Genomic DNA, 23,639 nt, shown 5'->3' with positions numbered 1-23,639 from the left:
AATTAAGAACCCTGTCCTGATGGATTACACTATTTCCCATTAAGTTCCGCCTCTGATTTTTCTCATACCGAATTATTGTGGAAAGAGATGAAATTCTCCCTTCGTGAAAATGCCGAGAAGCTATTTACTTTTATGCGAGTGTTATCATTGATAGCTGGAACTCCGTCGCGATTTTTACTGTTAGGTGCTTTTTGATTTTATGATACATTTACCGAGAAAACAATATTGTCTTTAATGGGGGGAAGTTGAAAAAATAATCGTTCCGGGGGCCATTGTTTTCCTATAGAAAAATCAGTTAAAATGTACTAAAACTTTTCTAACATTACAAATAGAACACGACTTGGTAAGTAGTGTGACGTAAAGACAACATAAATATTCAATTGTTTGTATATAATCTATAGGGATTGAATAAAAGTATTCCCTAGGGGGTTGATGGCCTACTGTTTTATAGGGAAAAACGTGTAGCTACGTTTCTGTTAAAAGAATTTTCATGTTTTAGTATATTTCCAAAAAAACACATTCTGTGTTGAGTGCATTTTTGTTCCCCTGCCTCGCCACTTGTAGATTTGGATTTTCTTAAAATTGTCATAAAATATCCCACCAAATCCCTACGGTAATGGTAGCCTGGGCAACGCCCGACCATCAAATAACACACAAATCGACCAGTAAAAAAAGACCCAACTGGAAATAATTACGAAAATTTACTATAATTGCGGCATTTACATAAATACATCAGTTACAGCGGTCCGGCATGGTTTTGAGGGGCTGACGTGGTGTCGGCAGGCCCCATGACAGACGCGGTCCGTTGGGTCCTTGTCGTGGTCGAAAGGTGGAGCTTAAGAAGTCGATGGTACCGTGATTGTCGCGACGACCAATCAACGTTCCTTCCATATGTCAGCTTGCGGTAGAATTATTTAATCGACAGGTTCGGACTGGGACATTTGAATAAGAAAATACCTGCCATGCCCACACAAGTTTACAGTCCTTGGGAAAAGCTGTCTTAAACAGTTTTGTTGCGAGGGAAACGCCACTATAAATCCCGATTAAGGAGTTTGTGCGTGGGTCGATTTTGAAACGATACTAGAGCAGTGGGTAAGGTAAAAAGCCTCTGGCTAAAACCTGTCTTAGATTTACTTAAGATTCCGGTAACTTTGATTTTGAGGAAATTGATCTTAAACGTTGTAAAGTCGATCTAACAACAGGAGAATTTGATGGACAGATGAATTAAAATTAATTTAACACATTTATATTATATTATTATATTATATATAGATTATAAATCTGTGAATTTGATTTCCCCCTGCCCCCCAGTTAAATAATCAATGATGGGAATTAGCATGCTTAATCCAACTAAAATATTTTCAATGTTATGACACCTTCGGTTAAACCGGAAGCAAGTACCAATCTGCTAATTTTAAATAAAACAACCTGTATATTATTTAATTTTTGAATATTTCTGTTGATTTAAATTATTTTTCATGTATTATAACGTCTATCTATTTGCAACAGTTTCCGAGATACATATCGACATTTGAAAAATGACATTTTTAGATTTTGCAGTGTCATAGTTCCTTAGAATCAGATACAGCAAAACGGTTTGGATGTTCTTATCTAACTTTTTGGGATTTCTCATTTGCTAACATTCTTAAATTTGACAGGTGTCAAAATTTTTATAATATTAAAAAACTGACACAAAACAAATTTTAAAATATGATCACGCATTATGACAACACATTTTCAAATTTTCAAAACTTATTTCTAGGTAGTTTTTCTTATATTGATTGATGTCTTTCGTCGTGGGACACCCTGTATAGCGTTGTTAAATCTTTTGAGGAACACCCTGTACTCTTATATTTGATTTGCAATTCCCAGCAGTTATTTGACGATTTTAACAGTTTTTAATTTCAGCAGACTTGGTAGAAATGAAAATCATTCAATTTCTCAAAGTTTAACGTCTCGGAAATAAACAATTTTTGATAATTTAGATTTGAGAATTGATACTTTTTATTTGCCTTATGGATTATAATTATTAATAATATCGTAAAAACAATTTACGAAGTTAATTTTTGTCTTTGCTTCTATTTTCTGCTAGGTGGGTTATAAAAAAATACAGTTATTTTGTCTTGTCTTGAGAGTTTATAAAATATTCTTATTCTAGTACTTGCTCAAGTCATTGACTTCCAGGTTTTCTTGACTTTCTCTTTAAGTCAAAAAAAACACTGGAAAATCTAATATTTTAAATAGTTTGATAATTATTAAATACACTAAAAATGGGTATTACATAATATAGTGCTGTTTTACATAGTTTATGCTAACCAATCATTGGTATGGTTTCCACTTTTGACCATATCTGAACGATTTCGACCTTTAACGTCAAAAGGAATTCAATATACTTCCATCGCTAATCATAATAATCGATAATCCGATTCGATAATTAAACAGACCGCCACCCACCTGGATAAAAAAGCTGAAAATTCGAAAAATTCCAAGCATGTCAAACCCATTCGACTGACGATAGCAAGTCGAGTGTGAAGTCGCAACGTTCAACTCGTTATGCCTTCATAAAAGATAGTCGTTTCTTTAATATTAATTACAATCGCGATAAACTAGAAACTTAAACTTTGAAATTTTTGCTTACTTGACAATTGTGTGACCGTGAAACAAAAATACAACCAATTGAGTAAAACGAACACTTTTTAATAATAGTCTCGGTTTCATTAAAAACCTTTCCCTTTGATATGGTTCTATTATAATTACAAGTCGGGAACATGCACGTGCACAAAGCAAGGGTGTTCAGGCTTGGACTATTCGTTTGGCGTGCGGAAAATAATTTCTTTCAAGTGACATTTTATTCGCCTGGCCCCGACTCGGAGCACACACAAAGGCGTTTTAACCGTGCGCAAATAAGTCTTTTCGCGGGAGTTTAGTTATTTCCGCTTTGAAACAAAGTCCCGGGGGCCCCAAAGTAGACAAACACCGGCTTCTGTGCATTGCTAAATACCGCAACACCTCCCGGAACGGGTCCGGCGTTGTAACACTAAGACAGCGGACATCAAAGAAACCGGACCCGACTCGGACTCCTTTGACACCGGAGTCAAGTTGAACTTTAATTATCGCCCTCTATCGGACCGGCTCTTTAAGATGATGTTTACATTCCCGATCATTTGTTAAGTGTCTGATTTCTATGTTGCCGGCTCTTCTGTGACCACGAAATTACTACCGTTTTGACTGGCATTCTTTGATGGAACTTTATCCTTTTGATGTTACATGCAAAACCATTTAAAATCAATACTGTTATGACAAAGCACAGAATTTCCTATTACATACTTTGATTTTTTAATATGAATTGTTACGGCCTAAATTTCGAAAACTGTCCAATTTTGATTAAATCGTCATGTTTTGACCTCAGGAATATCTAAACTAATATACAATGTGCGCAAGTGATACTATTATTAATAAAATTAATGATACTTTTGGTCTTCGTTTCTTCAGTCTTATTTTCTTCTTCATTCTCTATCTGATTTGAGTTCTTATGGATTCCCTCTTTTCGCTTTTCTTTTTGTTGGCTTTTGCTGACTTTTTGGAGGGCAATACTGGTAATAGATACGGTCGTTTGCTAAACATCTGCTAATTAAGAACCAATAAGATTAAACAAAACTGACATGCCAACATTGCTCATGTCAATACATCGATTGATTCAGTATTTGTTGTAATTTCCGGGCTGCGTGCAATTCGGAAATGAAATTGGAGCGTGACTGCGGCATGTCGGTCTCCCGGGGACCCCAAAAAACAATTTTTCTGAATTTCCTAATAGACATATGAAACCACCTAATATTTTTATATCTGCTAATCAATTAAGTTATTGTTGGATTTTTTTTTTTTGGGTGAGGGTTAGTATACAGTACAGGACTAAGAATTTGTTATCTAGCCAAAGAAAAATTCGGTTTTAACTTTACGTGGGATTACAAACTGTGGTTATTTATTTCGTAAATAGGTACATAACTGTATAATTAACAATTCTATTGGTATCTTTCATGAAGGAAATAACTTAATTAAGGTATATGCAGGAATGTCTTTAGTGTTTTTAGACTATGAAGTTATGAACGCCATCGATCACAGATATTTAGAGGGACTCTATAATAGAAGAACTACCACATAACTAAGGTCCCTTGACTCTTATTTCTCCTCAAAAGGTTGAGTGTGAGACCAAAATGAGATATACTTCTGGAAAACTAACAAAAGCTTTATAATAAAATGTTAACGAGTGAATGTAAAACTTTCGCCACGAAATTAAGTTTTATCTTTAGTTTGTCAGTTTTATAAGCAATTAAAACCTAACTAAATTTTTATTAATTTATTATTCCGGTGTATTCAAATAATTGTGTTTCTTATTTTTTTTATTGTTATCTGATAGTATCAAGAAAAGATTCATAAAGTAGCGGTTTTGTAACCAAAAACACATAATTTTACAATCTAAAGCATCATCTTCTTACCCTTCAGTTTACCGCACCTATAGGGGCTAATTTGACCTAGAAATTCTGTACGAAATATCAACAGGAGAAAATCGATGAGGGGATGAAATGAGACAGAAGGGAAACAACGCGGTTTTTTCTCGTGACGCCGGTTTTAGCCGACGATATGAGAAATGGAAAAACTTTGTTTTTTAGGGGGAAAATTGTTTTCGTAACGCGCCGTCCGAAAACAACGCCTTTAAGAAATTGCTCGGAAAATGGTAAGTTGGTTTTATGAGGGCAATTCGCATAGTAATGATGGCTTGAGTGGTATTGGTTGAAGTGAGCAAAGATGGTGCACGACCACCCACCAGGTGGCGCCTCCAGTGCCCGCTCGACCAGAACGTTATTAACTTCTTTTGTTCGTCTCGTCATCCATAAAGGTGATTAATATCGATTCGAATTACATTTCGATTTGGCATTAAAGGCAAAACTCCCTCTCCGCGCTTAATCTCGGAAACAACAAAGAAAGCTGTCTACTATTAATTTCGGAAACTGATTGGATTCGCGGCCCGAATTCGGTCAGCCAATCGCGGACCACTTTTTCCTAGTCTTAATGCGGCCAACTTCAGATTTTGAACTTAGAGCGGTGAGCTGCTTGGTTCTGCCACCGATCACTGTCGAACCAAGATTAATAAACTTCTGTAATGAGTGTTGTAATTAGTTTGGAAGGGCCCTAATACCCATCATTCGCAGCAGGTAGCCCGTCCAAACAGTGAACCCAGCTAATTTACCAAAGAAGTAATCAAGCATTCGTTCAGTTTTGCAATTTGTATTGACCATTACATTTTTAAAATATCCTGTATTTTTTTTTGTCTTTAAAAAGTGCGGAAAGTAAAAAGTCCATCTATTTTTCTAGAAACCGTTCAAATAACCACATAATACAGCCACACAGATAAAATAAATCATCATCAGCTGTCACAATCAAACAACAGCCCACGCACCGTCAAGAAAATTAAAATTCTGATAAGTAAAACGCTCGCAGGTAGGTAATAACGAACGCTGTTATTAAATCGAAATAAGATGCACAAGGGTGTAGGGGCCAGGGGGGATAGGGCTTCCGCCCGGAAACACATACACACAATCCGGGATTATAATGCTAAACAAAAACACCGGAATTAAACTTAGCTAAGAGGGAGAAATTATAAATTCGGGACTTGCTGCCGACTTACGTCGATCAAGCGGCCGCCCCTTCCCCCCTTATTCCCCCCAAGGAAAGGCCTGGTAAACGCGAAACGGAGAACAAAGGGGCGATGTTCATATAAGAGGGCGGGCGGCAGCCCTCCCCCCGGCCAAGGTTCGAATCTTGCGGATAACTTTGGCAATCAGCCCCGCTTTCTCGGTGCATGTGATGTTGTGTACCAAGCGGGGGGATAAAGTCGGTTACTGCTCATTTCGTGTGTTTAGAAAATTCTTTTAATTCTTTGTAACGTTTGTAACGAAAGTAGCTAGTCTTTGACAGCCAAATGACACATGTTCTGCATGAGCTACTAAGAAAGGATGTGGAACCTTTCAGTTTCCATAAAAAAATGTTGGACAAAGTAACCACCCTTGTTTTTGCAAAATATTCCAAAATACATAATCTAGTGTGTACTTTATTTTTAGGAAGTTTATTAAAATACCTGGTGTCTCAAACTTGAGAGAAAATTTAGTATTTGTATTTCTGGAGATGTTCTTACAAATATTTCCTAACTCCTAACCTTCATCGCTTTGAAGGTTGAAGCAAATAATTTTTATTTACTTGTGTTTAAAAGATCCCAATGTGCAAAATTTGCTTAATTTCAACACAGTGGGTAGTTAATTTGTGATTGGCCAAAAAAAGCAGATCAATCACGAACAACGACCTGTGATTTTGACAAAGACTGCACATGTGGCCTCTCCAATAATACACAGCAAAATAATTCACATCTTAGGTATGCTTTATTATTAAATTTAATTATGACCATAATTAATAGACTTAGACTTTGAATTTCTTTCAAAGTTTCTAAAAATTTTTAAAAACCGTATTTACGAGTTTTTTTTACCTTATTTTCTTTATTAGTAAAGTTCAATTGATCTCACCAGATATTTCTCATTTGCTTGTTACAATAGGAAATGTCTTTAAACCCAAATTTTTCTTCAATTTTTATCCAAACAGTTGAAAACAATCTTAAACTAAAAGAACACAAATATCAAATTTTACAGTTCATTAGACAAAACATACTTACCTACTAAAAAAAATAAAAACAAATTCAGTGGCTAACGACCAAAAAATTAAGAAGTCCGCATTTAGCTTTTTACAATCAACGGCATATAAAATACAATCAACTATACAATTATTTCTAGTTGACTTTTTATTGTTCATTTTTAGTTGGCGCAATTAACCTTCGTCAATGTCAGAATGATTTTATAAACGTAATTTCCTCCTGATTGTTTTATGTTTGTTGAATCAATATTTAGGAACTAGAGTGATTAGATTTTGTATTTTACAATTCCAGATATGGTTATCAATTTAATAGTGGCATTGAACGGTTTTTCTTGACTATAGTTTCAGTTATTTCTTGTGTTTTCATCAACATGGAACTTATTAAGTATTAATAATAGTTAAACGTTTGTCGAGTTTTTACATGCTTTCAATTACAAGCTTATTATATTAAGAACCGTTTATTCCTAGTCAAATATAATTATTAATATTTATCACATGGATACAGGGCGTTTTATTTTTATATTCATTTAGTCGAGTTATTTTCTTCTTGAATAATATGATATTGACAAAATTAAAACACAGTAAAAAACTTGAACATCTTCTATTATTCGGTAAGATGTCTTCTTATACTGCCATTATTGGACATTCACTCTAAAATCGCTTTAGTAAAACTCCTTGTCACTGCTTATTTGTACTACCCTTTAGTACCTATTTGGTAAGAGTTAAGTATACCAAATACCTATGTACGTATATGCATATAATGCACACTGCATGACTAAAATACAAACATTGTAGTAGGCGTTAAAAGATAGTACTAACTAACGTTCTCTACCACGATTGGCCTGGTCGCCCATAATAGTTAAGGCAACGTAATTGGTTGGAGAATGTCGTACCGAGACAACGGACAAACAAATAATATGTAATTAACAGCGCCATCATTTTTATTGGGTATTGTTCCAAGTCTAGTCTAAATATTTACGCCTGGTTTGGTTCCATTTATTGAATTTTCACACAAGGACTGTATGAGACCGGGATTTGTTTGTTGCTTTCAAATACGTATTGCCCAGAAATTGGTAATGTTGCATAAGATGGAATTTTTTGCGTTTCGTTTTTGTGAGAGGAAAAATTTAGTTAAATTTAAATATGTCTGTATGGAAAGAATATATTTGAAAAACTAGAACTATTATAGCACTGCACATAATGCGCGTTTAGTCCTGTATTTTCACTTTTGCGTCAGATTTGACTATAAAGAAAAACAGTCCCCTTTCTAGACAAGATAAGCATATGCTTCGGTGACAAATTCAAAAATAATATACGACAGATATTCGAGTAGGGTGGGCTATTTCAATTTTCCAGCCGTAAATTCGATTTCGATGACCGGTGACGGTTTTCGTAGTATGGAAAAAAGGTTCTTTCCAGAGATTTCCTATAATATCTTTTGTATACGCGTTTTGCGTCCCTAAAATATACGTAAACCCAAAACGAAATCACAGGCTGAATGATAATAATTTATTCTGTTCCAAACTAACGCGGTGTTTATTGAACAAACTGAATTAAGTATCAAATGCTGTACTATTGGGTTTAATTAGTCAAACGTTAAATATTCTATACGTGCGATCGTTGTGTGCGAACAACACAAATCAAAGTTGATTAAAAGTCCATTTTGCCGGTTATTCGCATTGCGGAATAACGAAATGACCGATAGGCGGAACAGTATATGATGAGTACAGTCAATTAAAGTAAAAGGTCGACGATAGGGATAATATGATAACGTACCGACATAGAGAGTATCATTTATTCCATGCATACAAATCTGTCGGAACAAACAGAATCGGGACCGCACAATAATAATTGACCGAATGGATGAGCCAATGAGAGGAAATCAGGACCGTATTTAAAATTTTACATAAAGTTGTTACACTAAAAAAAGTTAGAATTATACCATAAAAGTTTATTTCACAAGGAAGCTTGTTGGAACGTTTTGTATTTATATTGTATATTTTTGCTCTATAAGAAAAATACGTTCATTTGCCTTCACACAAAATGTCTTGAGCTCAAGTTGATTGGGTCTTTTTTGATTGTTGTACTAAATATACTAACGATTATTTATTTTTTAGGCGTAAATATGGGTTAAATACCTCTTTTGGACCTTTTGATAAATAGCTCATACAGTTATAGTGTCGAAACTGATACAATTTTTGAGATTTTTAAATTTGAAAATGCAAATTTGGGTATCAAGTCCTTCTAAACTTGTGTCCAAGACTTTTATGTCCAAAAATAAGGCCAGTTGACTATACTGGAATATAAAGTTTATTCAAAAAATGTTTCAAAGAGGAAATAGAGTGCTAGTATTATCTTAGTCAAACCTACATAAATATTATTATTGAATTCTTTGTTGAATCGCAGATAAAAAGAAAGCCCCAACTTTGGAATCACCCTGTATATTCACACAGTAAGTACATTAATTGTAAAATATCAAAAAACTTTTATCCAAATCCATAGATACGTTCTTGACATATTCCAGAAAACATTTCAAAAACGTTTTTCTAATGACAATTACATATTTCAACATAAACAATATCACAGTATTCTTTTTATTATGTAATTACCTGAGTTCTGAATAATAGGAAGAGAATTACAACTTTCCTGGAAAATTGAATAAATTTCATCATTTTTTGGTAAAGGTATTTAAAATGCAGTAGCCAGAAGCAAAGAACAAAAATCTACTTTATTCCAAAGTCCATCCTGATGAATTTCCTCCCCTTCTTAATTACAAGGGGCCCGCTCTAAAAGCTTTAAATACATACACAATCTCGCTGCGGGTAAATCCGACGTATCTCTATACGAAGTCTTTGCCTTTAATCCTGCATGGTCATTTTCACAGAATTCATTTTCGCGGGGGAATTTTTTCTGTTTAATCCCTTGCCCGGTTCTTGCCTTGCTCATAGTTTTTAATGGAGTTTTTCTTGCTCGTTTACAAAAAAATTCCAAATGGAATTTTTAATTGTTCTTCCCACCCTTAGCCCACCTCCACTTGAGCCAATTCGGACATCTAATATCCGGGTATCAAAAAAAGTCTGACAGTATAGTGGTATTATTTGCAAATCTCCCTCGATCTTATTTTAAAGTAGCGTTTAGACTTTAATGCGGATATATTAAAAAGTGTTTCACTGTGAGTGTGTCGAAGCGGCTTTACCGACTTTCAATGCCAAATTAGCATTAAAATGGCCAGTTTGACAGTTGAATGCCGGTTATTCTATTCGCAAAAACGCCCCCAGAAACGATACAAACTCAAATAATTATTGGCTATTCACGTTTCATTTTTCGTGGGCAGAGTACAGGACCGGTCTTTTACTTTAGTAAAGTAAACACGGCCAATAATATTGTCATTTCAATCAATACAATAACATTTTACCAAATGTTCAGTAGAGTAGTTTGAAACTCTGAACTGAAAATTTTGAGAAACTGAACTTGAAAATTAAGACAAATAAGAGAAGAGTGGATCACACAGTTTGTTGTTTATTCAATACTTCTAATTAATTTGAAAACACCTTGTTCAATAATTTTGTCAATTATCTTATCATCTCCTCTAGGTAGTTTTTGCGTGTTCAGATAAATCAGCCGTTGGGAAAACTTTGATTTCCTAACAGGATTACTATTTTCATATTGCATTCTATTAAAGCACTTGTTAGCAACCGCAGTTCCCCTCAGGTAAATTAGCTGTTTTATATGCCTAAAACCGTATTATAAACCCCACGAATAACCATTTTATTCACTGACCACCAATAATAAAATGTAAATTTAAGTCGTTATGTAAGAAATTACATTAGCATTTTTAACCTACAATATTTTTTCAAAGTGACAAATCTAGCTAAATCATCGATACGCCAGGCTGAATTTTATGGAAATATGTTTGTTTAATACATTTAATAACTGAACACATCATATTTTTATTATTTTTGCATAAAATAAATAATTTCCAGTTTTTCAAGTTAATATCAAATTTCAAAAACTGAAAGCAGAAATTATGTCCGTTTTCGTACCTGCAAAGCAGAAAACGAAAGACATAGGAGCCATATTAATTTCGGGGAGCCAAATATTTTCGGCACACACGACGCATTAAAATGTAGCACGCGTAACGGACCGGGAATGGCAAAGGATTAATCCTACAGGGGCGACAGGTATGCGATCGACGCATTCCTGTCTCGTCAAGGAATTCCTGATGCCTCAAGACATTTGCTCGAGACGGCAATGACGAACATTCCCAAAGTTCCGCATATCAAACTCTATTCCTGTTGTTCCTATTACTTACCCTTACATCCTGTATAAGTATGTGCCAGCTTTTGGTTATCCCTAAATCTGAATGTGGCAGCACTAATGTTATCTTTTAGTTCAATATTGCTCTCATTATTATAAGGCAGTATAAGGCAGAAGTTTAAGTAGGAATAAAACCCGTGCAGGATTATTTTTGGAAATATGACTACTTAGATGTTTGGGTTGATAGTTCCTAGCGTACGGGGAAGAATGCAAAGGTTTTGAACGAAACTAAATCGTCTCTCACCGAGAGGATTTAATGTGTGCTGCACGCAGAATACGGTTGTTTCTTAGAAAACTTTTGTTCAGTAAAAATGTCAAAACGCATGCAATTCATTGTCCAAGAAAAGAACCACGAATAAATCATCTTCAGGCATGTAGGGAAGCTTGGAATGATCTGAAAACCCATGAAAGCTGTAGCATTATTGAAATCCCCTCCAGGAACAGAATACGGACTTGCAAATTAAGTTTATCAGTATAGGTAGGTTTAATCCAAAAACTAACCATTCAATCTTGCTATCTTACATTTACTTTTTTTTAGGTGTAAACCATAATTGCTTAATAACATGTGACTTGACTAATATGGGCAAAATTTGCTTATTTTGAATTTACACCCACTTTTCTATATGTTTCAAATAAAGACTTTTTTGCACTAAAAGTTTGGATTTATTGTTTTACAATTGAAGCTACAGTACCTACATTGTGCTTCTTTCAAGTAACTACTCCATTCCATCTACAACAGTATAATACAAATTTCTAGACACAATAGACATCAAAAACCTAGCTTAACCTAACAGAGCACCTAGTGACTTGTTACGCTAATGTGATTGAGCCTTTTCTCTCTCAGCTTATTCTTACTACTGTTATATGAGGATTTCTCATAGGGACAAATAATAATACTTGTTCAAGAGACATCATACCGTCATATTTAAAACATCTAAGTTACCTTAATAGACTAGTTTGCGCCCGAGTTTATTCAATCATGAAAATGTAACAGAAATAAACGAAAATAATGGAAACTGGGGAGCAAAAAGGGGTTTCGGTAAATGTCTGAAAACGCGGAAGGGTGCCGCCGTCGCTGTTCAAATTAAAGTTTGCAGAGCTTTGTGAAAGCAATTGACAAGTAATTTGCCGAGACCAATGGTCATTTGTGTTGGATAAATGAGTTAGACGGGAGAAAGCGAATAAAATTAGGACCACTGGCCGAGATCAAAGCCGCCAAAGACCCGCCCGGATGCTTTTAGAGTGTGAATTTGAAATGTCCGTTTGTGTTGTAAATGTAGCGCACTCGGACGTTTAGGCCCTTTTTGTTCTTCACGTTCTCATTCCGACTGAGGGGAAGTTTTAAAATGAAAATCTCTACGTTGAAGCTTTATTAACGAACGATTAGTCAGTCAAATGGATTAGTATTGATCGTAACATTTCTTAAAGTTGTACGAATTAGCAATAACTGATTAATTTCTTCTTTAAGCGGTTATGTGTCTCTGTCAGTTTATGTCCAATAGGTCGCTCTTTAGATATTATGAAATAGCTGTCTAGCATATAAGGCTATAATGGAACACACATATAGATACTAAAAGCCATCAGAAATTGAAGAGATCTGCCACAGAGAGAGCGTGGAGTAATATTATTAATTCGAGACTCGTGGGGCAATTACAGCCCCGCCAGGGCCGTTCGGAAGCCCATTAAGCCCATTATAAACGTCATAATTTAATTTTACGATTGCGACCGGATACTTTCGGCAATAGTCGTAGCTCAGACAAAGACGCTCCCCCAGATAAATTAGAATTAAGCAAGGCGTATCAAGGTAATATTGTAAATCTTGCCGTAATTCGAACAGCGCCGACGACTAAGACGTGGAATCAGCATAAATTTAATAATTACTCAGCTCTGGGGAGAGATTTTCCTCAAATGTTTCGCCTTTCCGTTTCTTGTTTCGCAATCGGAGATGATCTATATCTGGATCGGGGGTGGAACTTCCTCCAAGTGGATAACTAACCGAACAGTGCACAAGTCGGTACGTTTCGAACTTGGAGACGATTTATCTTGTGGTTTCGACAGTGCACGTCATTAATCTGACGTGGGGGCGGGCGTCGGCTCTTTGACGACGTCGTCGTCGACACCGATCGATGACGGCTTGTTGTGACATCTTCGCGGGGTGAACATGATTACAAGAAGAACTCTCAGAATGCCATCATAATTTTCTAAGAAAACCGATTGTAGATGGTAATAATAATAATGATAAGACATTCGTTCACGACGACGGTAATATAATACTAGGACGACATTTCCCCAAAGGTCAGTCCGAGACATTACAAAAGGCAGTAGGCAACTAACCCCTGCACTTATATATCTTCTTCAAGGGTGATTTCGGAATATCTTTAACATCGAAAATAATACCCACGAACAATGGCGCCCTTCTTCCACAACCCCCTTAAATGTCACGATAAATTCCCGGGATCCGCAATTTTCCTTGCCGTATAAGAATAATTCATATTTTCATAAGAGGGAATAATACCTTTTTGATTCTGTTTAGTACGTTTTATTCAAGACGAATAAGTAACGAAAATTATTAGTTTAAATACGAAAAAGGAAGCAACTAACAGATAACAAACGCCCTATTCACACACACACTAACCACACACACACAATTATTTATTGCGCACATCCTGGTTGAACTATAAGAGGAAGTTTGTCATGCCGCCGTGCAACAACAATGATTGAATAGACCGTTTCCAAGCTCAAATTGTATTTATCCATTGTAGAAATAGACCATAAAAAATTTCTAAATATTTGAAACGTGTATTTAACAGCAAACGGCGTTATAATTGCCCGGTTTAACGAGGTGATAATAGTCAATTTAAATATTTGCTCGCTAAAATTATTGTTCCACATACATTGCTTCAGTGCACGCTTGATTAGGTTCCAATTTAGAAAAAAATTACTAATTTGCGTGCTCACTCGACACTGAAAGCGCCCCGGGGGCCGTTGACTCTGAAAAGGGGAGCGCACGCCACTGAACTCTTAGAGACACATGGATGTTTTTATTTGAAAAATTTCTGAAATATTTTTCTTCATTACCTCACATTCATTTTATTTAAACATTTTTAGGATTAAGTTAAAAATTAAGCAAACAAAATTGTAATTCAAAATAATGACAAAAATTTTTTACATTTTCTATAAAAAACATTTTTTAGAGGTTTTTCTGATGGTGGTGTTTAAATGTTTTGCTTATTTCGGTTGATGGCAACAACACAAAAGAAATAATATCATTTCAGAAGATTATTATTACATCATAGAGCCTCATTGAATTGACTACCTATTTTGTTATTTATTTATGTCTCCAATTCAAAGTTATATGATGTCACTTTTTTAGTTAGTAGGGATGTACGCTACTGAATATCCGTATTCCCTAAAAAAGCACATCTCAATCGAAAATGGAAAATATTCGGTCCATTATGCGGTCGGACGAGCAACGGTTTCTAATTTGGGCCGTTTCCACCTAAGTAAGTACAATTAAAAAATGAATACGTATTCGTCGCCCCCGAGCAATTTTCCCTCAATGGACCGTGGATAATCTTGTTCTCAATCTGAACACCGTACGGAACAGAGGAACGATAAAAATAAATATAATTTTCCCTCGGACGAAAATCGAGGGATATATAAGGTTTTTCACGCCCAGGTGGGTTTTTCTCGGGGCTATGCGCCCTCGATTTTATTCAAATCATTATTCGCGAATCATCTCCAAATGTTTTTTTTTTACAGATTCCATTATGTTACAGAGGGTTTATAAACTAAACGTTATGAGGTTCATCCAGTGAAAATTTGTTGTTTAAACATATACTACCCTAAGAACTGTCTGCCTGTTTATGTCAAAATCGACCTGATATTTAAAATGCTGTCAAAATTAAAATTATAGATATACATTTAAAATTATAGGTATACATTAGTAAGGTACAAAATATGGCCAATAAAACGTAACAAATAAATCGCGTTTCTATCATACAATCATACCTTATTGGAAATTTTAGTGTTGATGGTTAAATTAGCACATTTAAACTAAAAGTCGAATTACTCTGTTAAAAACTCACTACTCAGAAATGTCTACTATACAAGTTGGTCAACATAGTAGCTCATTTAAAACTCTCCACAGGTGGTTTGAATTTATATTAAATTTCAGGATTATAATACTCATACACCCTGAACAGCCCCGTTTCGTTCGTTTTACAGTGGAACCCCTGAGAGACATTTCTACATTTTTTCGTTGGGATACAGAGCCAACAAAAAATGTAGGATAAGTGTTTGAACGAAAATTGTGCTATTTTTATTTGTTTCAGATTGTAAATATCTCAGAAACAGATACATGGCATTTTTCATGATATATGTTTAGAGTTTGACATAGATGCAAAATTATACAAGGTATCCCATTTAAAATAAACAAATTGGCATCTACTTCCGGATAAACCGGAAGTGACAGAAACATGAAAATGCTTTTAAAAGATAGCAAGCATCCAATTTATCTTGTTTTTTAAACTTGATTCCAATAATCCTAAAAAACTTTTAATGATCAGTTTGGGTTACTAACCCTGTAGTTTCTCTCTCTTCTTCTTAATTGTTATTAATCTTTTGAGACATCCTGTATGAGGTAGACAATTTATCACTTATAGATCATAAGACTTGATCTGTTACCAGCGCCCAAGCCAATTTTGGTCGATAAAACTCAAAGGAAGGTTGAATGTTTAAACGTTAAAATGTATTCTACATTTTTACAAAATAACGAATTTCTGAGAAATTGTTAAGTTTATACGTGTCAAAATTCAATGTAATTTATTTTCAACGTAGGTTCAGAAAATAAAGTAATATTTTTGGTGTTCTATTTAAAAAAAAATACAATTATGATACTTTTTCTGCATTTGGGACAACCGGGACCTATTATATCTAGGTATCCCAAAATCAAAACTTTTTTGAAAGTAAATAGTTTAGTCAAACTATTCCGTGTCGAATAACGTGAATAATCATGTACGCAGAGAAATTCAAATATAGAATAACATTTGTTTGTATTTTGAAATAAGAACATTAAAGCACACTCAAATTAAAACAAAATTGAAAATAATGAAAAATACATATTATTATAACAAAACGTATTTCTATGTCGTTTGATTTACAAACTTTACAACATCTATCGTGAACGTTCCATTAAAAAAGGAAACATTAAATAATTGTTCATTGATCGAAAAGTTGGCATTGTTTGGGGAGCTCCCAGGGTTATTTTTACAGACGGCATTGTCTCCAAGAACGTAAATATTCTTGCACAGTGTAACCGATTTGAATGGATTAATAATCCAGGTCGAAAAACGCCCATTGTTCGGACAAGTTTAATTAGCGATTTTTAATGGGAGTCGCGATTGTTTGCCTCCCTTTTGTGTGGATTAACAATACGCCTTTATCGAAATCTCGAAGAAAACTGTTTTGGTGTGGTACTTGGTACTTACCACGGACTTTTTGTTCGTCGCGCAGTTTCCGTTCCAGATTGTCTTTCTCGTCGCGTTCCCTCAGGACGTCCATTTTCAGTTCGGCTGCAAGAAAACAAAAATGAAAATCATATTTTTTGATGTAGCAAAAAGATTAAAATTCACCCTCTTTCTCGGAGCGGTAAAAATCTAATATCGTCCTAAACTTGGTGGTTTCGCTTAAAGAACGACATCAATTATTCAGGTTTAATTGCCCGGACCCATCGTCAATTTGAGGCTTGTCGTGCAATTTTAATGTAACGTTTTTAAGTTCGAGCTTAAAGCGGATAGATGTCTTTGGCCGAGTTGAAACCATGTGGTCTGCCGCGATATAGTCACAGGACAAGACAATGTAGAGCCTGCGAGCGATCGTTAAAGTTTTACAGCTCGCAACGATTAATGCTCAACCTGCTGCATTCGGCATTAACATTGTTCAGTTTATGTTCACGAAGAACAGTGCCGGAATTTCGCTTTAATCCTCGATTTCAAGCGAAATTCACCTTTACGTTTAGCTACCACCTAAGCTAGAGTTATTTAAATAAGATTCTTAAAAGAACTGCCCAACCTTAAAACCTTAGATTGCAAAGCGAATTCTACGTTAGGGAATTTCATTCAATGGGGCTCTGTGCAAATTGCAACCTGAAAATTGCTGAATTATCAGGACTAGCGCATAAATTCCCCATATTAATGCTTCAAATTTATTGCCAACCTTTAAAACCTCTATTATGGATTCGGTTTTAACTCTGTTGCATCGTAAAACTGGAGAAAAATATGGTTTCATCTAAACTGTACCTATTAGTTGTAGTTAATAACTCAGTTTAATGTATTGAAATTATATATGTAAAGTCTAAGTACAGCTGTTGAAGCTTCTTGACAAACATTTTTTTTTAAACAATAATGCTGTTGAGGGAAAATGTTGCAGCAGCAGTCAAAGTAATGATTACCTAAGGTTAAACGTGATAATTAGTCTAACTTAGTGTTCATTGTTAGCCTGAGATCAAGTGGAATAAAATTGATATTGCTGAATACAGAATACTTACCAAAGTGGTAGAAATTCAACTAATCCATAAAAAATTAATTGCTTTCAAGACCAAGCAGCTTAAACTCGTATTTTGTAAGAGATGTATATTGATAGCGTATAACTTGGTTTTAAGATCTTTTATCAATTATTTAATATAATACTGAGGAATACTAAATCAGGAGAATACTAATTTGATTTAAAAAAATTGTATTCTATAAGTGAGTAAGTTTAAGTCTTAATACCAGCCCAGTTAAGTCTACTGTTAACCAAATTTCTCATAAAATGAAAGTTTTGATAAACACGAATCTGATTAATACCACAAGATTGTAATAACGTTTATTTTCAAAAGTAAATTCAAACAACATCTTAGGTAAATGATGTTATGATATAATTTTTCATTATATGCCAAATAGCCCAAATAGAAGAATGCTTATCTTCAGTTGGTGTCGAGGTAGATCGGTTTCATCCAGCAGGAGATAGAACAATACTGTTTCAGCATTTTAAGATAGGCCGACCACCTTGAGAGAGCCGCCGTCGTGCCGCCCAACACAGAAACTCTTCTGCCCGTTATCGCCAACCCATAAACTACCGTAAGTACCGCGTAAAGCTCTTCGTCGTCGTGTCTTCGATGCGGTTTTATCTCGGTACCAAATATTGCCTCGAAACCGAAGCAGGAATTCTTCAAATATCTAGAATTGTTTTTTTGCAATGCTGTGATTTCGATTTGGGGGGATGGTAAATAATGATTTATAAACGAGTTGCATTAAGAGACGGTGAGAAAAGAAAAGAAAATTGAATCATCGCATTGAAAATTTAGCCGCCCCCGGGTTCTTCCGCCTCGCCGCCCCGAATGCAATCCATTTATCAACGGAGTGAGAAGTTTTTCGCGGTTGATAAAGATTTACTCGGTTTTCTTTTCTACCTCCCCCAGCTAATTCTTTGACTGGGTCGAAACTTTTCTGTTTATCATTCAACCATTTTTCATACAACAGCGTCATTATTAATTCTCGCTGGTATCGTTGATGGAAACTGAAGAGTTACTATACATACTTTTTAATAAGGCAATTTTTGACGATCGACTTACGACGTATTTGGTCGGCCCATTAACTGCCGTACCTCATCCAGGCCACCGACAAAAGCCTTAATTGAATGTCTTTAAACGCTACCAAAACCGAGGACATTCGTTTTAACAACTAATGACCGATTTTATAACCCGCAGTTACCAGTTTGATTAAACTCTCAATATAGTTGGATATAGCAGTTCCGCGAAACACACCAGTGTAATAATGGGTTGTAACTGGAATTAATCGTCATTTGGGTTTATAACTCAACTAGCACCTGTATAAATAGATGAATTTAGACGTTTAGACAGAATGAAAAATGTTGATTTTTGTAACATATTCTCTTTTGTAAAATTAAAACAAATTATTCATCATGATGGAGTAGGAGTAGGAGTAGTAGTGTCTTTATTGCCCACCAAACGAGTGATTTCGATTTAAATTTGAATACTAGGTTGGCAATCATCAGGACGATCTTTGCTTTAGAGAACACGGCTTTAAGTAATTCGTTGTTACTGTATCCAAACCACTCCCTAAGGTTCTTCAGCCATGAGTTTCGTGTCCTTCCTATAGATCTCTTTCCTTGGCTTTTCCCTGCTCAATGGTTTGTAGTATTGGATATTTCTCTCCCTTTATGACATGTCCATTTTTTTCTCTGTACTGTTGGAATTATTTCTCTCTCCTTATGCTTAGGATCACTTCCACATTGGTTACTCTCTCCACCCAAGAAATCCCCAGTATTTTTCGGTATATCCATATTTCAAACGCTTCGAGTCTCTTCATGTCCACTCCCTTCAGAGTCCATGCCTTTATCCCATAGTGTAGTACATCTAGCACTTAGCATCTCATCAGTCGTATTTTTAGCTAAAGATTTAGATCTCGACAGCAGAAAAGCTTCAAATGTGCTTCTGGCCTGTTCTATTATGATTCGTACTTCTTGGGAGATACTCTTTCCATAGGGTGATTGTTTACATATTTCCTACAAATGTCTTAGGGTGTTTTTGTTATCACCACATATTTTGTTTTGCTTATGTTCAGAGATCAGTCCATATTCTTCACTAACTGTGACTATTCTACTAATTAGCGTCTGTAGATCTTCATGGGTCCTAGCTAAAATAAATGTTATTTGCGTATCTCAGGCAACTTACTGCCACTCTGCATCCTGCTCATCAACTGATTTATTTACTATATCTTCTGAGTACAAGTTAAAGAGGATTGGTGAAAGTATACATCCTTGACGTACACCTCTTTGTATTACTATATCTTCTAATGTTATGTCTTCTATTCGTATTACTGTCTTTTGATCATAGTATACTGGTTTGAAATTATCCTTATGTCTCTGAGGTCTATCCTTTTCTTTACTAATGTTTCAATGTGGTCGTGTCTTACTTTATCAAAATCTTTACTGTATAAGCATAATTGTAGATCTTGATTCACGTCTAAGCAAATTTATGACAGAATATTGCCGCAAACAGTGCTTTTCCTGTTCCTAAGCCTTTCCGAAATCCGAATTGTTTACCACTTTTAACACAATCGTCAGGGTGGCTTATTGTGCATAATCAGAACAATGCTTTATTGGAAAAGTTATAAAACTTAGTAGCAACCATTCTTTCAGTATTATTGAGTATTGTATACAGTATTGATTAATACTACCTTCTTATGAATTTGGTCCTTCAGTTTAAAAGAATCTCCGCTGGCAATTGGTCTAGTCCTGCTGATTTGTTGTTTCTTAGCATATTTATTGCATATATCACTTTATCGTTTATTATGTCTGGACCGAATTCCCTTTCTATATTTTCAAATTTGCCGTCTCTTATCTTCAAAGAGTTGTGTAATGTAGTTGATAAATTTGTATACACATCATATCAAAAAGGAGGAATACAGTGTTTGAAAACTATTGGAACTACAAACTTTAGTAATAAATCAAATTTTGTTGTCTACCTACTAAAAGCACTTTTGCCAGCTTTGGCTTGTTATTGAGGTCCACTGGATGGCGTGGGGAATAGAAATAATTCATCGAGACAGCGGTTTCTGGATTGCTGCAGATCAACAAGTGCGTTCATAGAAATCGGCATAATGGACCGACTACCTGTGAACCCTTTCAATTATTATTCCCCAGGCCAGATTGAATTTAAACTGTTATCTCTCGCTCACTCTCTGGATAAAGGGTCCCATTGTTTAAAGTTAATTTGCATTCGCACCAGACTATTTAGATAATACGCTGACAAACTGACAACGCCGCTCTGGAAAGTAGAAATAAACTCTCCAGGCTTATTAAAATTGTAACGACGAAGCGCCCCTCGATCCACTTTGAACCGAAGAAAAAATTACAAAGCACCGACAATTAGCAATAAAATAAAAGATAATGCTCCAGCGACAGCCGAAAAATCCGCTTTATAGCAATTTGGTGTAATTGCGGCCTCGATATTAGCAATAAGCTGATTTTTTATTCACCCTCGCCATCATCAGGGCCGGGCCCGACCCTTAAATCATTTCACCCTCTAATAACGAGGAAATCTGACGTTTCCGACTCTTGTATTCCGGAATTTTTTTGGTCGTGTTTAGGCATATTTTTAAAATCACTTTTAAATGATTTACTACTTTGCGTAATTTTTTCCTGCAATTTTTAATATAGTTCTGACACTTGACAAAAGAGGTTCAACGTACTCGTAGGTTACGTTAAATTGTTATTTAGAATACGAAAAGTTGTCCTGTAACATTAAATTTAAAATAAAACAGCGAGAGAACATGAAAGGATGTTTTTATTTTTAATTTGGCCAAATAGAGTGTTACATTTTAGTGTTAAAAAAATAGGACTAAAGTTTTCGTAGATATGGACTGATTACAACTTTTGATACTTGTGATTGGCCTACAAAAGGAATGAACATCAAGTGATTCTTCTTCAGGACATTAAATTGTGTTTCTTGCCAATCCGGTTAAACTTGCATCAATTCAGCCCAGTCACTTAATTAAAGTTGCGATAATAATTGACAAAAACTGATTAATATAAAGAGCATCACACGCAGTCCGATTAAGAATCGCATAAACATCTGTTAATGTCGAGTTTATCAGTCGAATCGACATCTGCCTAATGGCGGTTAACAATCAATTAGATCGAGGCGATAAATTGACGTGTATTTATTTATCCTCTGCCAAATTGCATCAATTAGGACATTTCCAATTTTATGTCAATTTAGCCAGAGGCGCCCGCCACTGAATGAAGACCTTAAAAGTCTGTCCTTTGTCGATTTGTAGCTTTCAGTGTAGCTAAATCGAAGATCGAAGAAGTCGGCTTGTAGCGTTCAGCCAGATTAAAATCAGGCTGGGCGATAGGACATGGAGCAGCAGCAAAACTGTTAGTATTGTAAATAATTACAGTCGGACTGGATTTAATGAAGATGTAGAAAACAATGCTCCACTTAGGCGCAACGTGTGATACCGAAGTCAGATAAGAACAGTTCGCTACTGTTAAAACTCGAGCAGAGCGATTCGAAGCGCGCGGATCTCTATCGGGGCCCCATAGAGTATTGCGGCGGCTCATTAGCGGTTAGTGTCGCATTTACATAGAATGGACGGAGTCCCCGGCCGTATGGGCACCTGCTAGTCCCACATTTACATACCTTAATTAAAACGTTTATTTATCTGTTTGAAAATCGACGATCTTCGCTAATCTTCAAGTTCAGGTTAAGCATCCACGCGAACCCTTTACCCTCGAGGTAAAAATCAACATCAGGTTGATTAATAAAGAAGTAAGATCGTCTAAACGGGTTTAAGTTAATCTGGATCAGCATCAGTCTAACCCCATCTATATGGGGTGACTAAAAAGTTTAAGTTTCTTCTTCATTATAAACCTAGACATATATAAAGAAGATTTTTTAAATATATTCTAGGAAATCAACAAAAGGGGTAAACCGTTATTGTTTTGAGACAATAATCTATTAGGGAGTACATGCAACAATCATATTGAATAATATCGATAAGAGACCAACATTATCTTATCCAATAGAATAAACATAAAAATCCATTATAACTGTTTTCAGACTTCTAATGATTTGATCACGGCATTTTAATTGATACGCAGCTAACGAAAATAACCATCAGGACATCTGGACAGCAAAGAAATAGATCTTCCATTTCACGTGTTTCATATGTGAGACAGAGAGATGCTAAAAAATGAGTGGAGTTAACTAATCTGAAAATTGGCGTAGTCTTAAACATCAGAAAGGGTTGGAAAGCTTACTCGAGAAAGCTTTCAAAGACAACTCATGTAAAGAGTTTCTCTCTTCCGTTTTGCAATTAATAGTATCTAATATAGCATCTAGAAGATTTCTACACACCCTGCATACCTGTGATGGTCAAAGAATAACCCCACAGTTATATAGGCATATGGTGTTTGACCTACTTAGTTATATTTTAACTGTTACAGCTGTCCTAATGAGGGTCAGTTATTCTACCTCATTAGAAGAACATCGTCTGCTTTATTTGTTCTAGTGCCTTACAGTGGCATGTTATGTTTATCACTGTTTTTCCTTTTCTTTATAATCTGTAGGTAATATTTCCAGTAATTTTGCTGAGTGTGTCGTAACTGCCATATGTCTATTTAGAACACCTATTCCCTTGACCACTTTTTAAAGAAAATCGTTTAAATCTCAAATTTTAATTAAACACGGACATTAAACATTAAAGACACCACAGGCATTATAGGAAATAATAATTATTGTCCTTATAATGCCCTTGGTGCCCTTAATTACTATTATTGTCCAACTAGTTGAGCTGTCCTTGATTGTTGTCTTTGGTCACTCCTAAAATATACTTTGAACTAAACAATGTTTTTGTTGCTCCCTGTTTAGCTAACAGAACTACTTTTTTGTTAATACCGATTCTCCATGTTCTGACACCCAGAATTTGCTTGTTCTGACTGTTCTGAGTATCTTTACATTCTAATACCACACTGGCCTCCCGAAATGTATTCTTTTCTGCTCTTCCCAATACTATCTTATTCTATTTTATTTATTTTGTCTTACAAACTCAATTTTTGTC

General features: G+C 35.3%; 1 protein-coding gene across 2 annotated transcripts in view; it reads right to left on the bottom strand.

The window, feature by feature from the left end:
* The window catches only part of dac (dachshund family transcription factor), a 132,078-nt gene that overhangs the window by 15,603 nt on the left and 92,836 nt on the right, over window positions 1–23,639 (bottom strand). For both annotated transcript variants that reach the window (XM_081981862.1, XM_081981863.1), the window contains exon 8: window positions 16,503–16,586. In XM_081981862.1, the coding sequence (XP_081837988.1) occupies window positions 16,503–16,586 (84 nt within the window). The remainder of the gene's footprint in view (window positions 1–16,502; window positions 16,587–23,639) is intronic.

The sequence above is a fragment of the Ips typographus genome, linkage group LG6 (genome assembly GCF_016097725.1).
Source record: "Ips typographus isolate SLU linkage group LG6, UJ_Ityp_2.0, whole genome shotgun sequence".
NCBI lineage: Eukaryota > Metazoa > Arthropoda > Insecta > Coleoptera > Curculionidae > Ips > Ips typographus.
The sequence above is the reverse complement of the archived record's forward strand: the minus strand, read 5'-3'. Positions and strand labels throughout refer to the sequence as shown.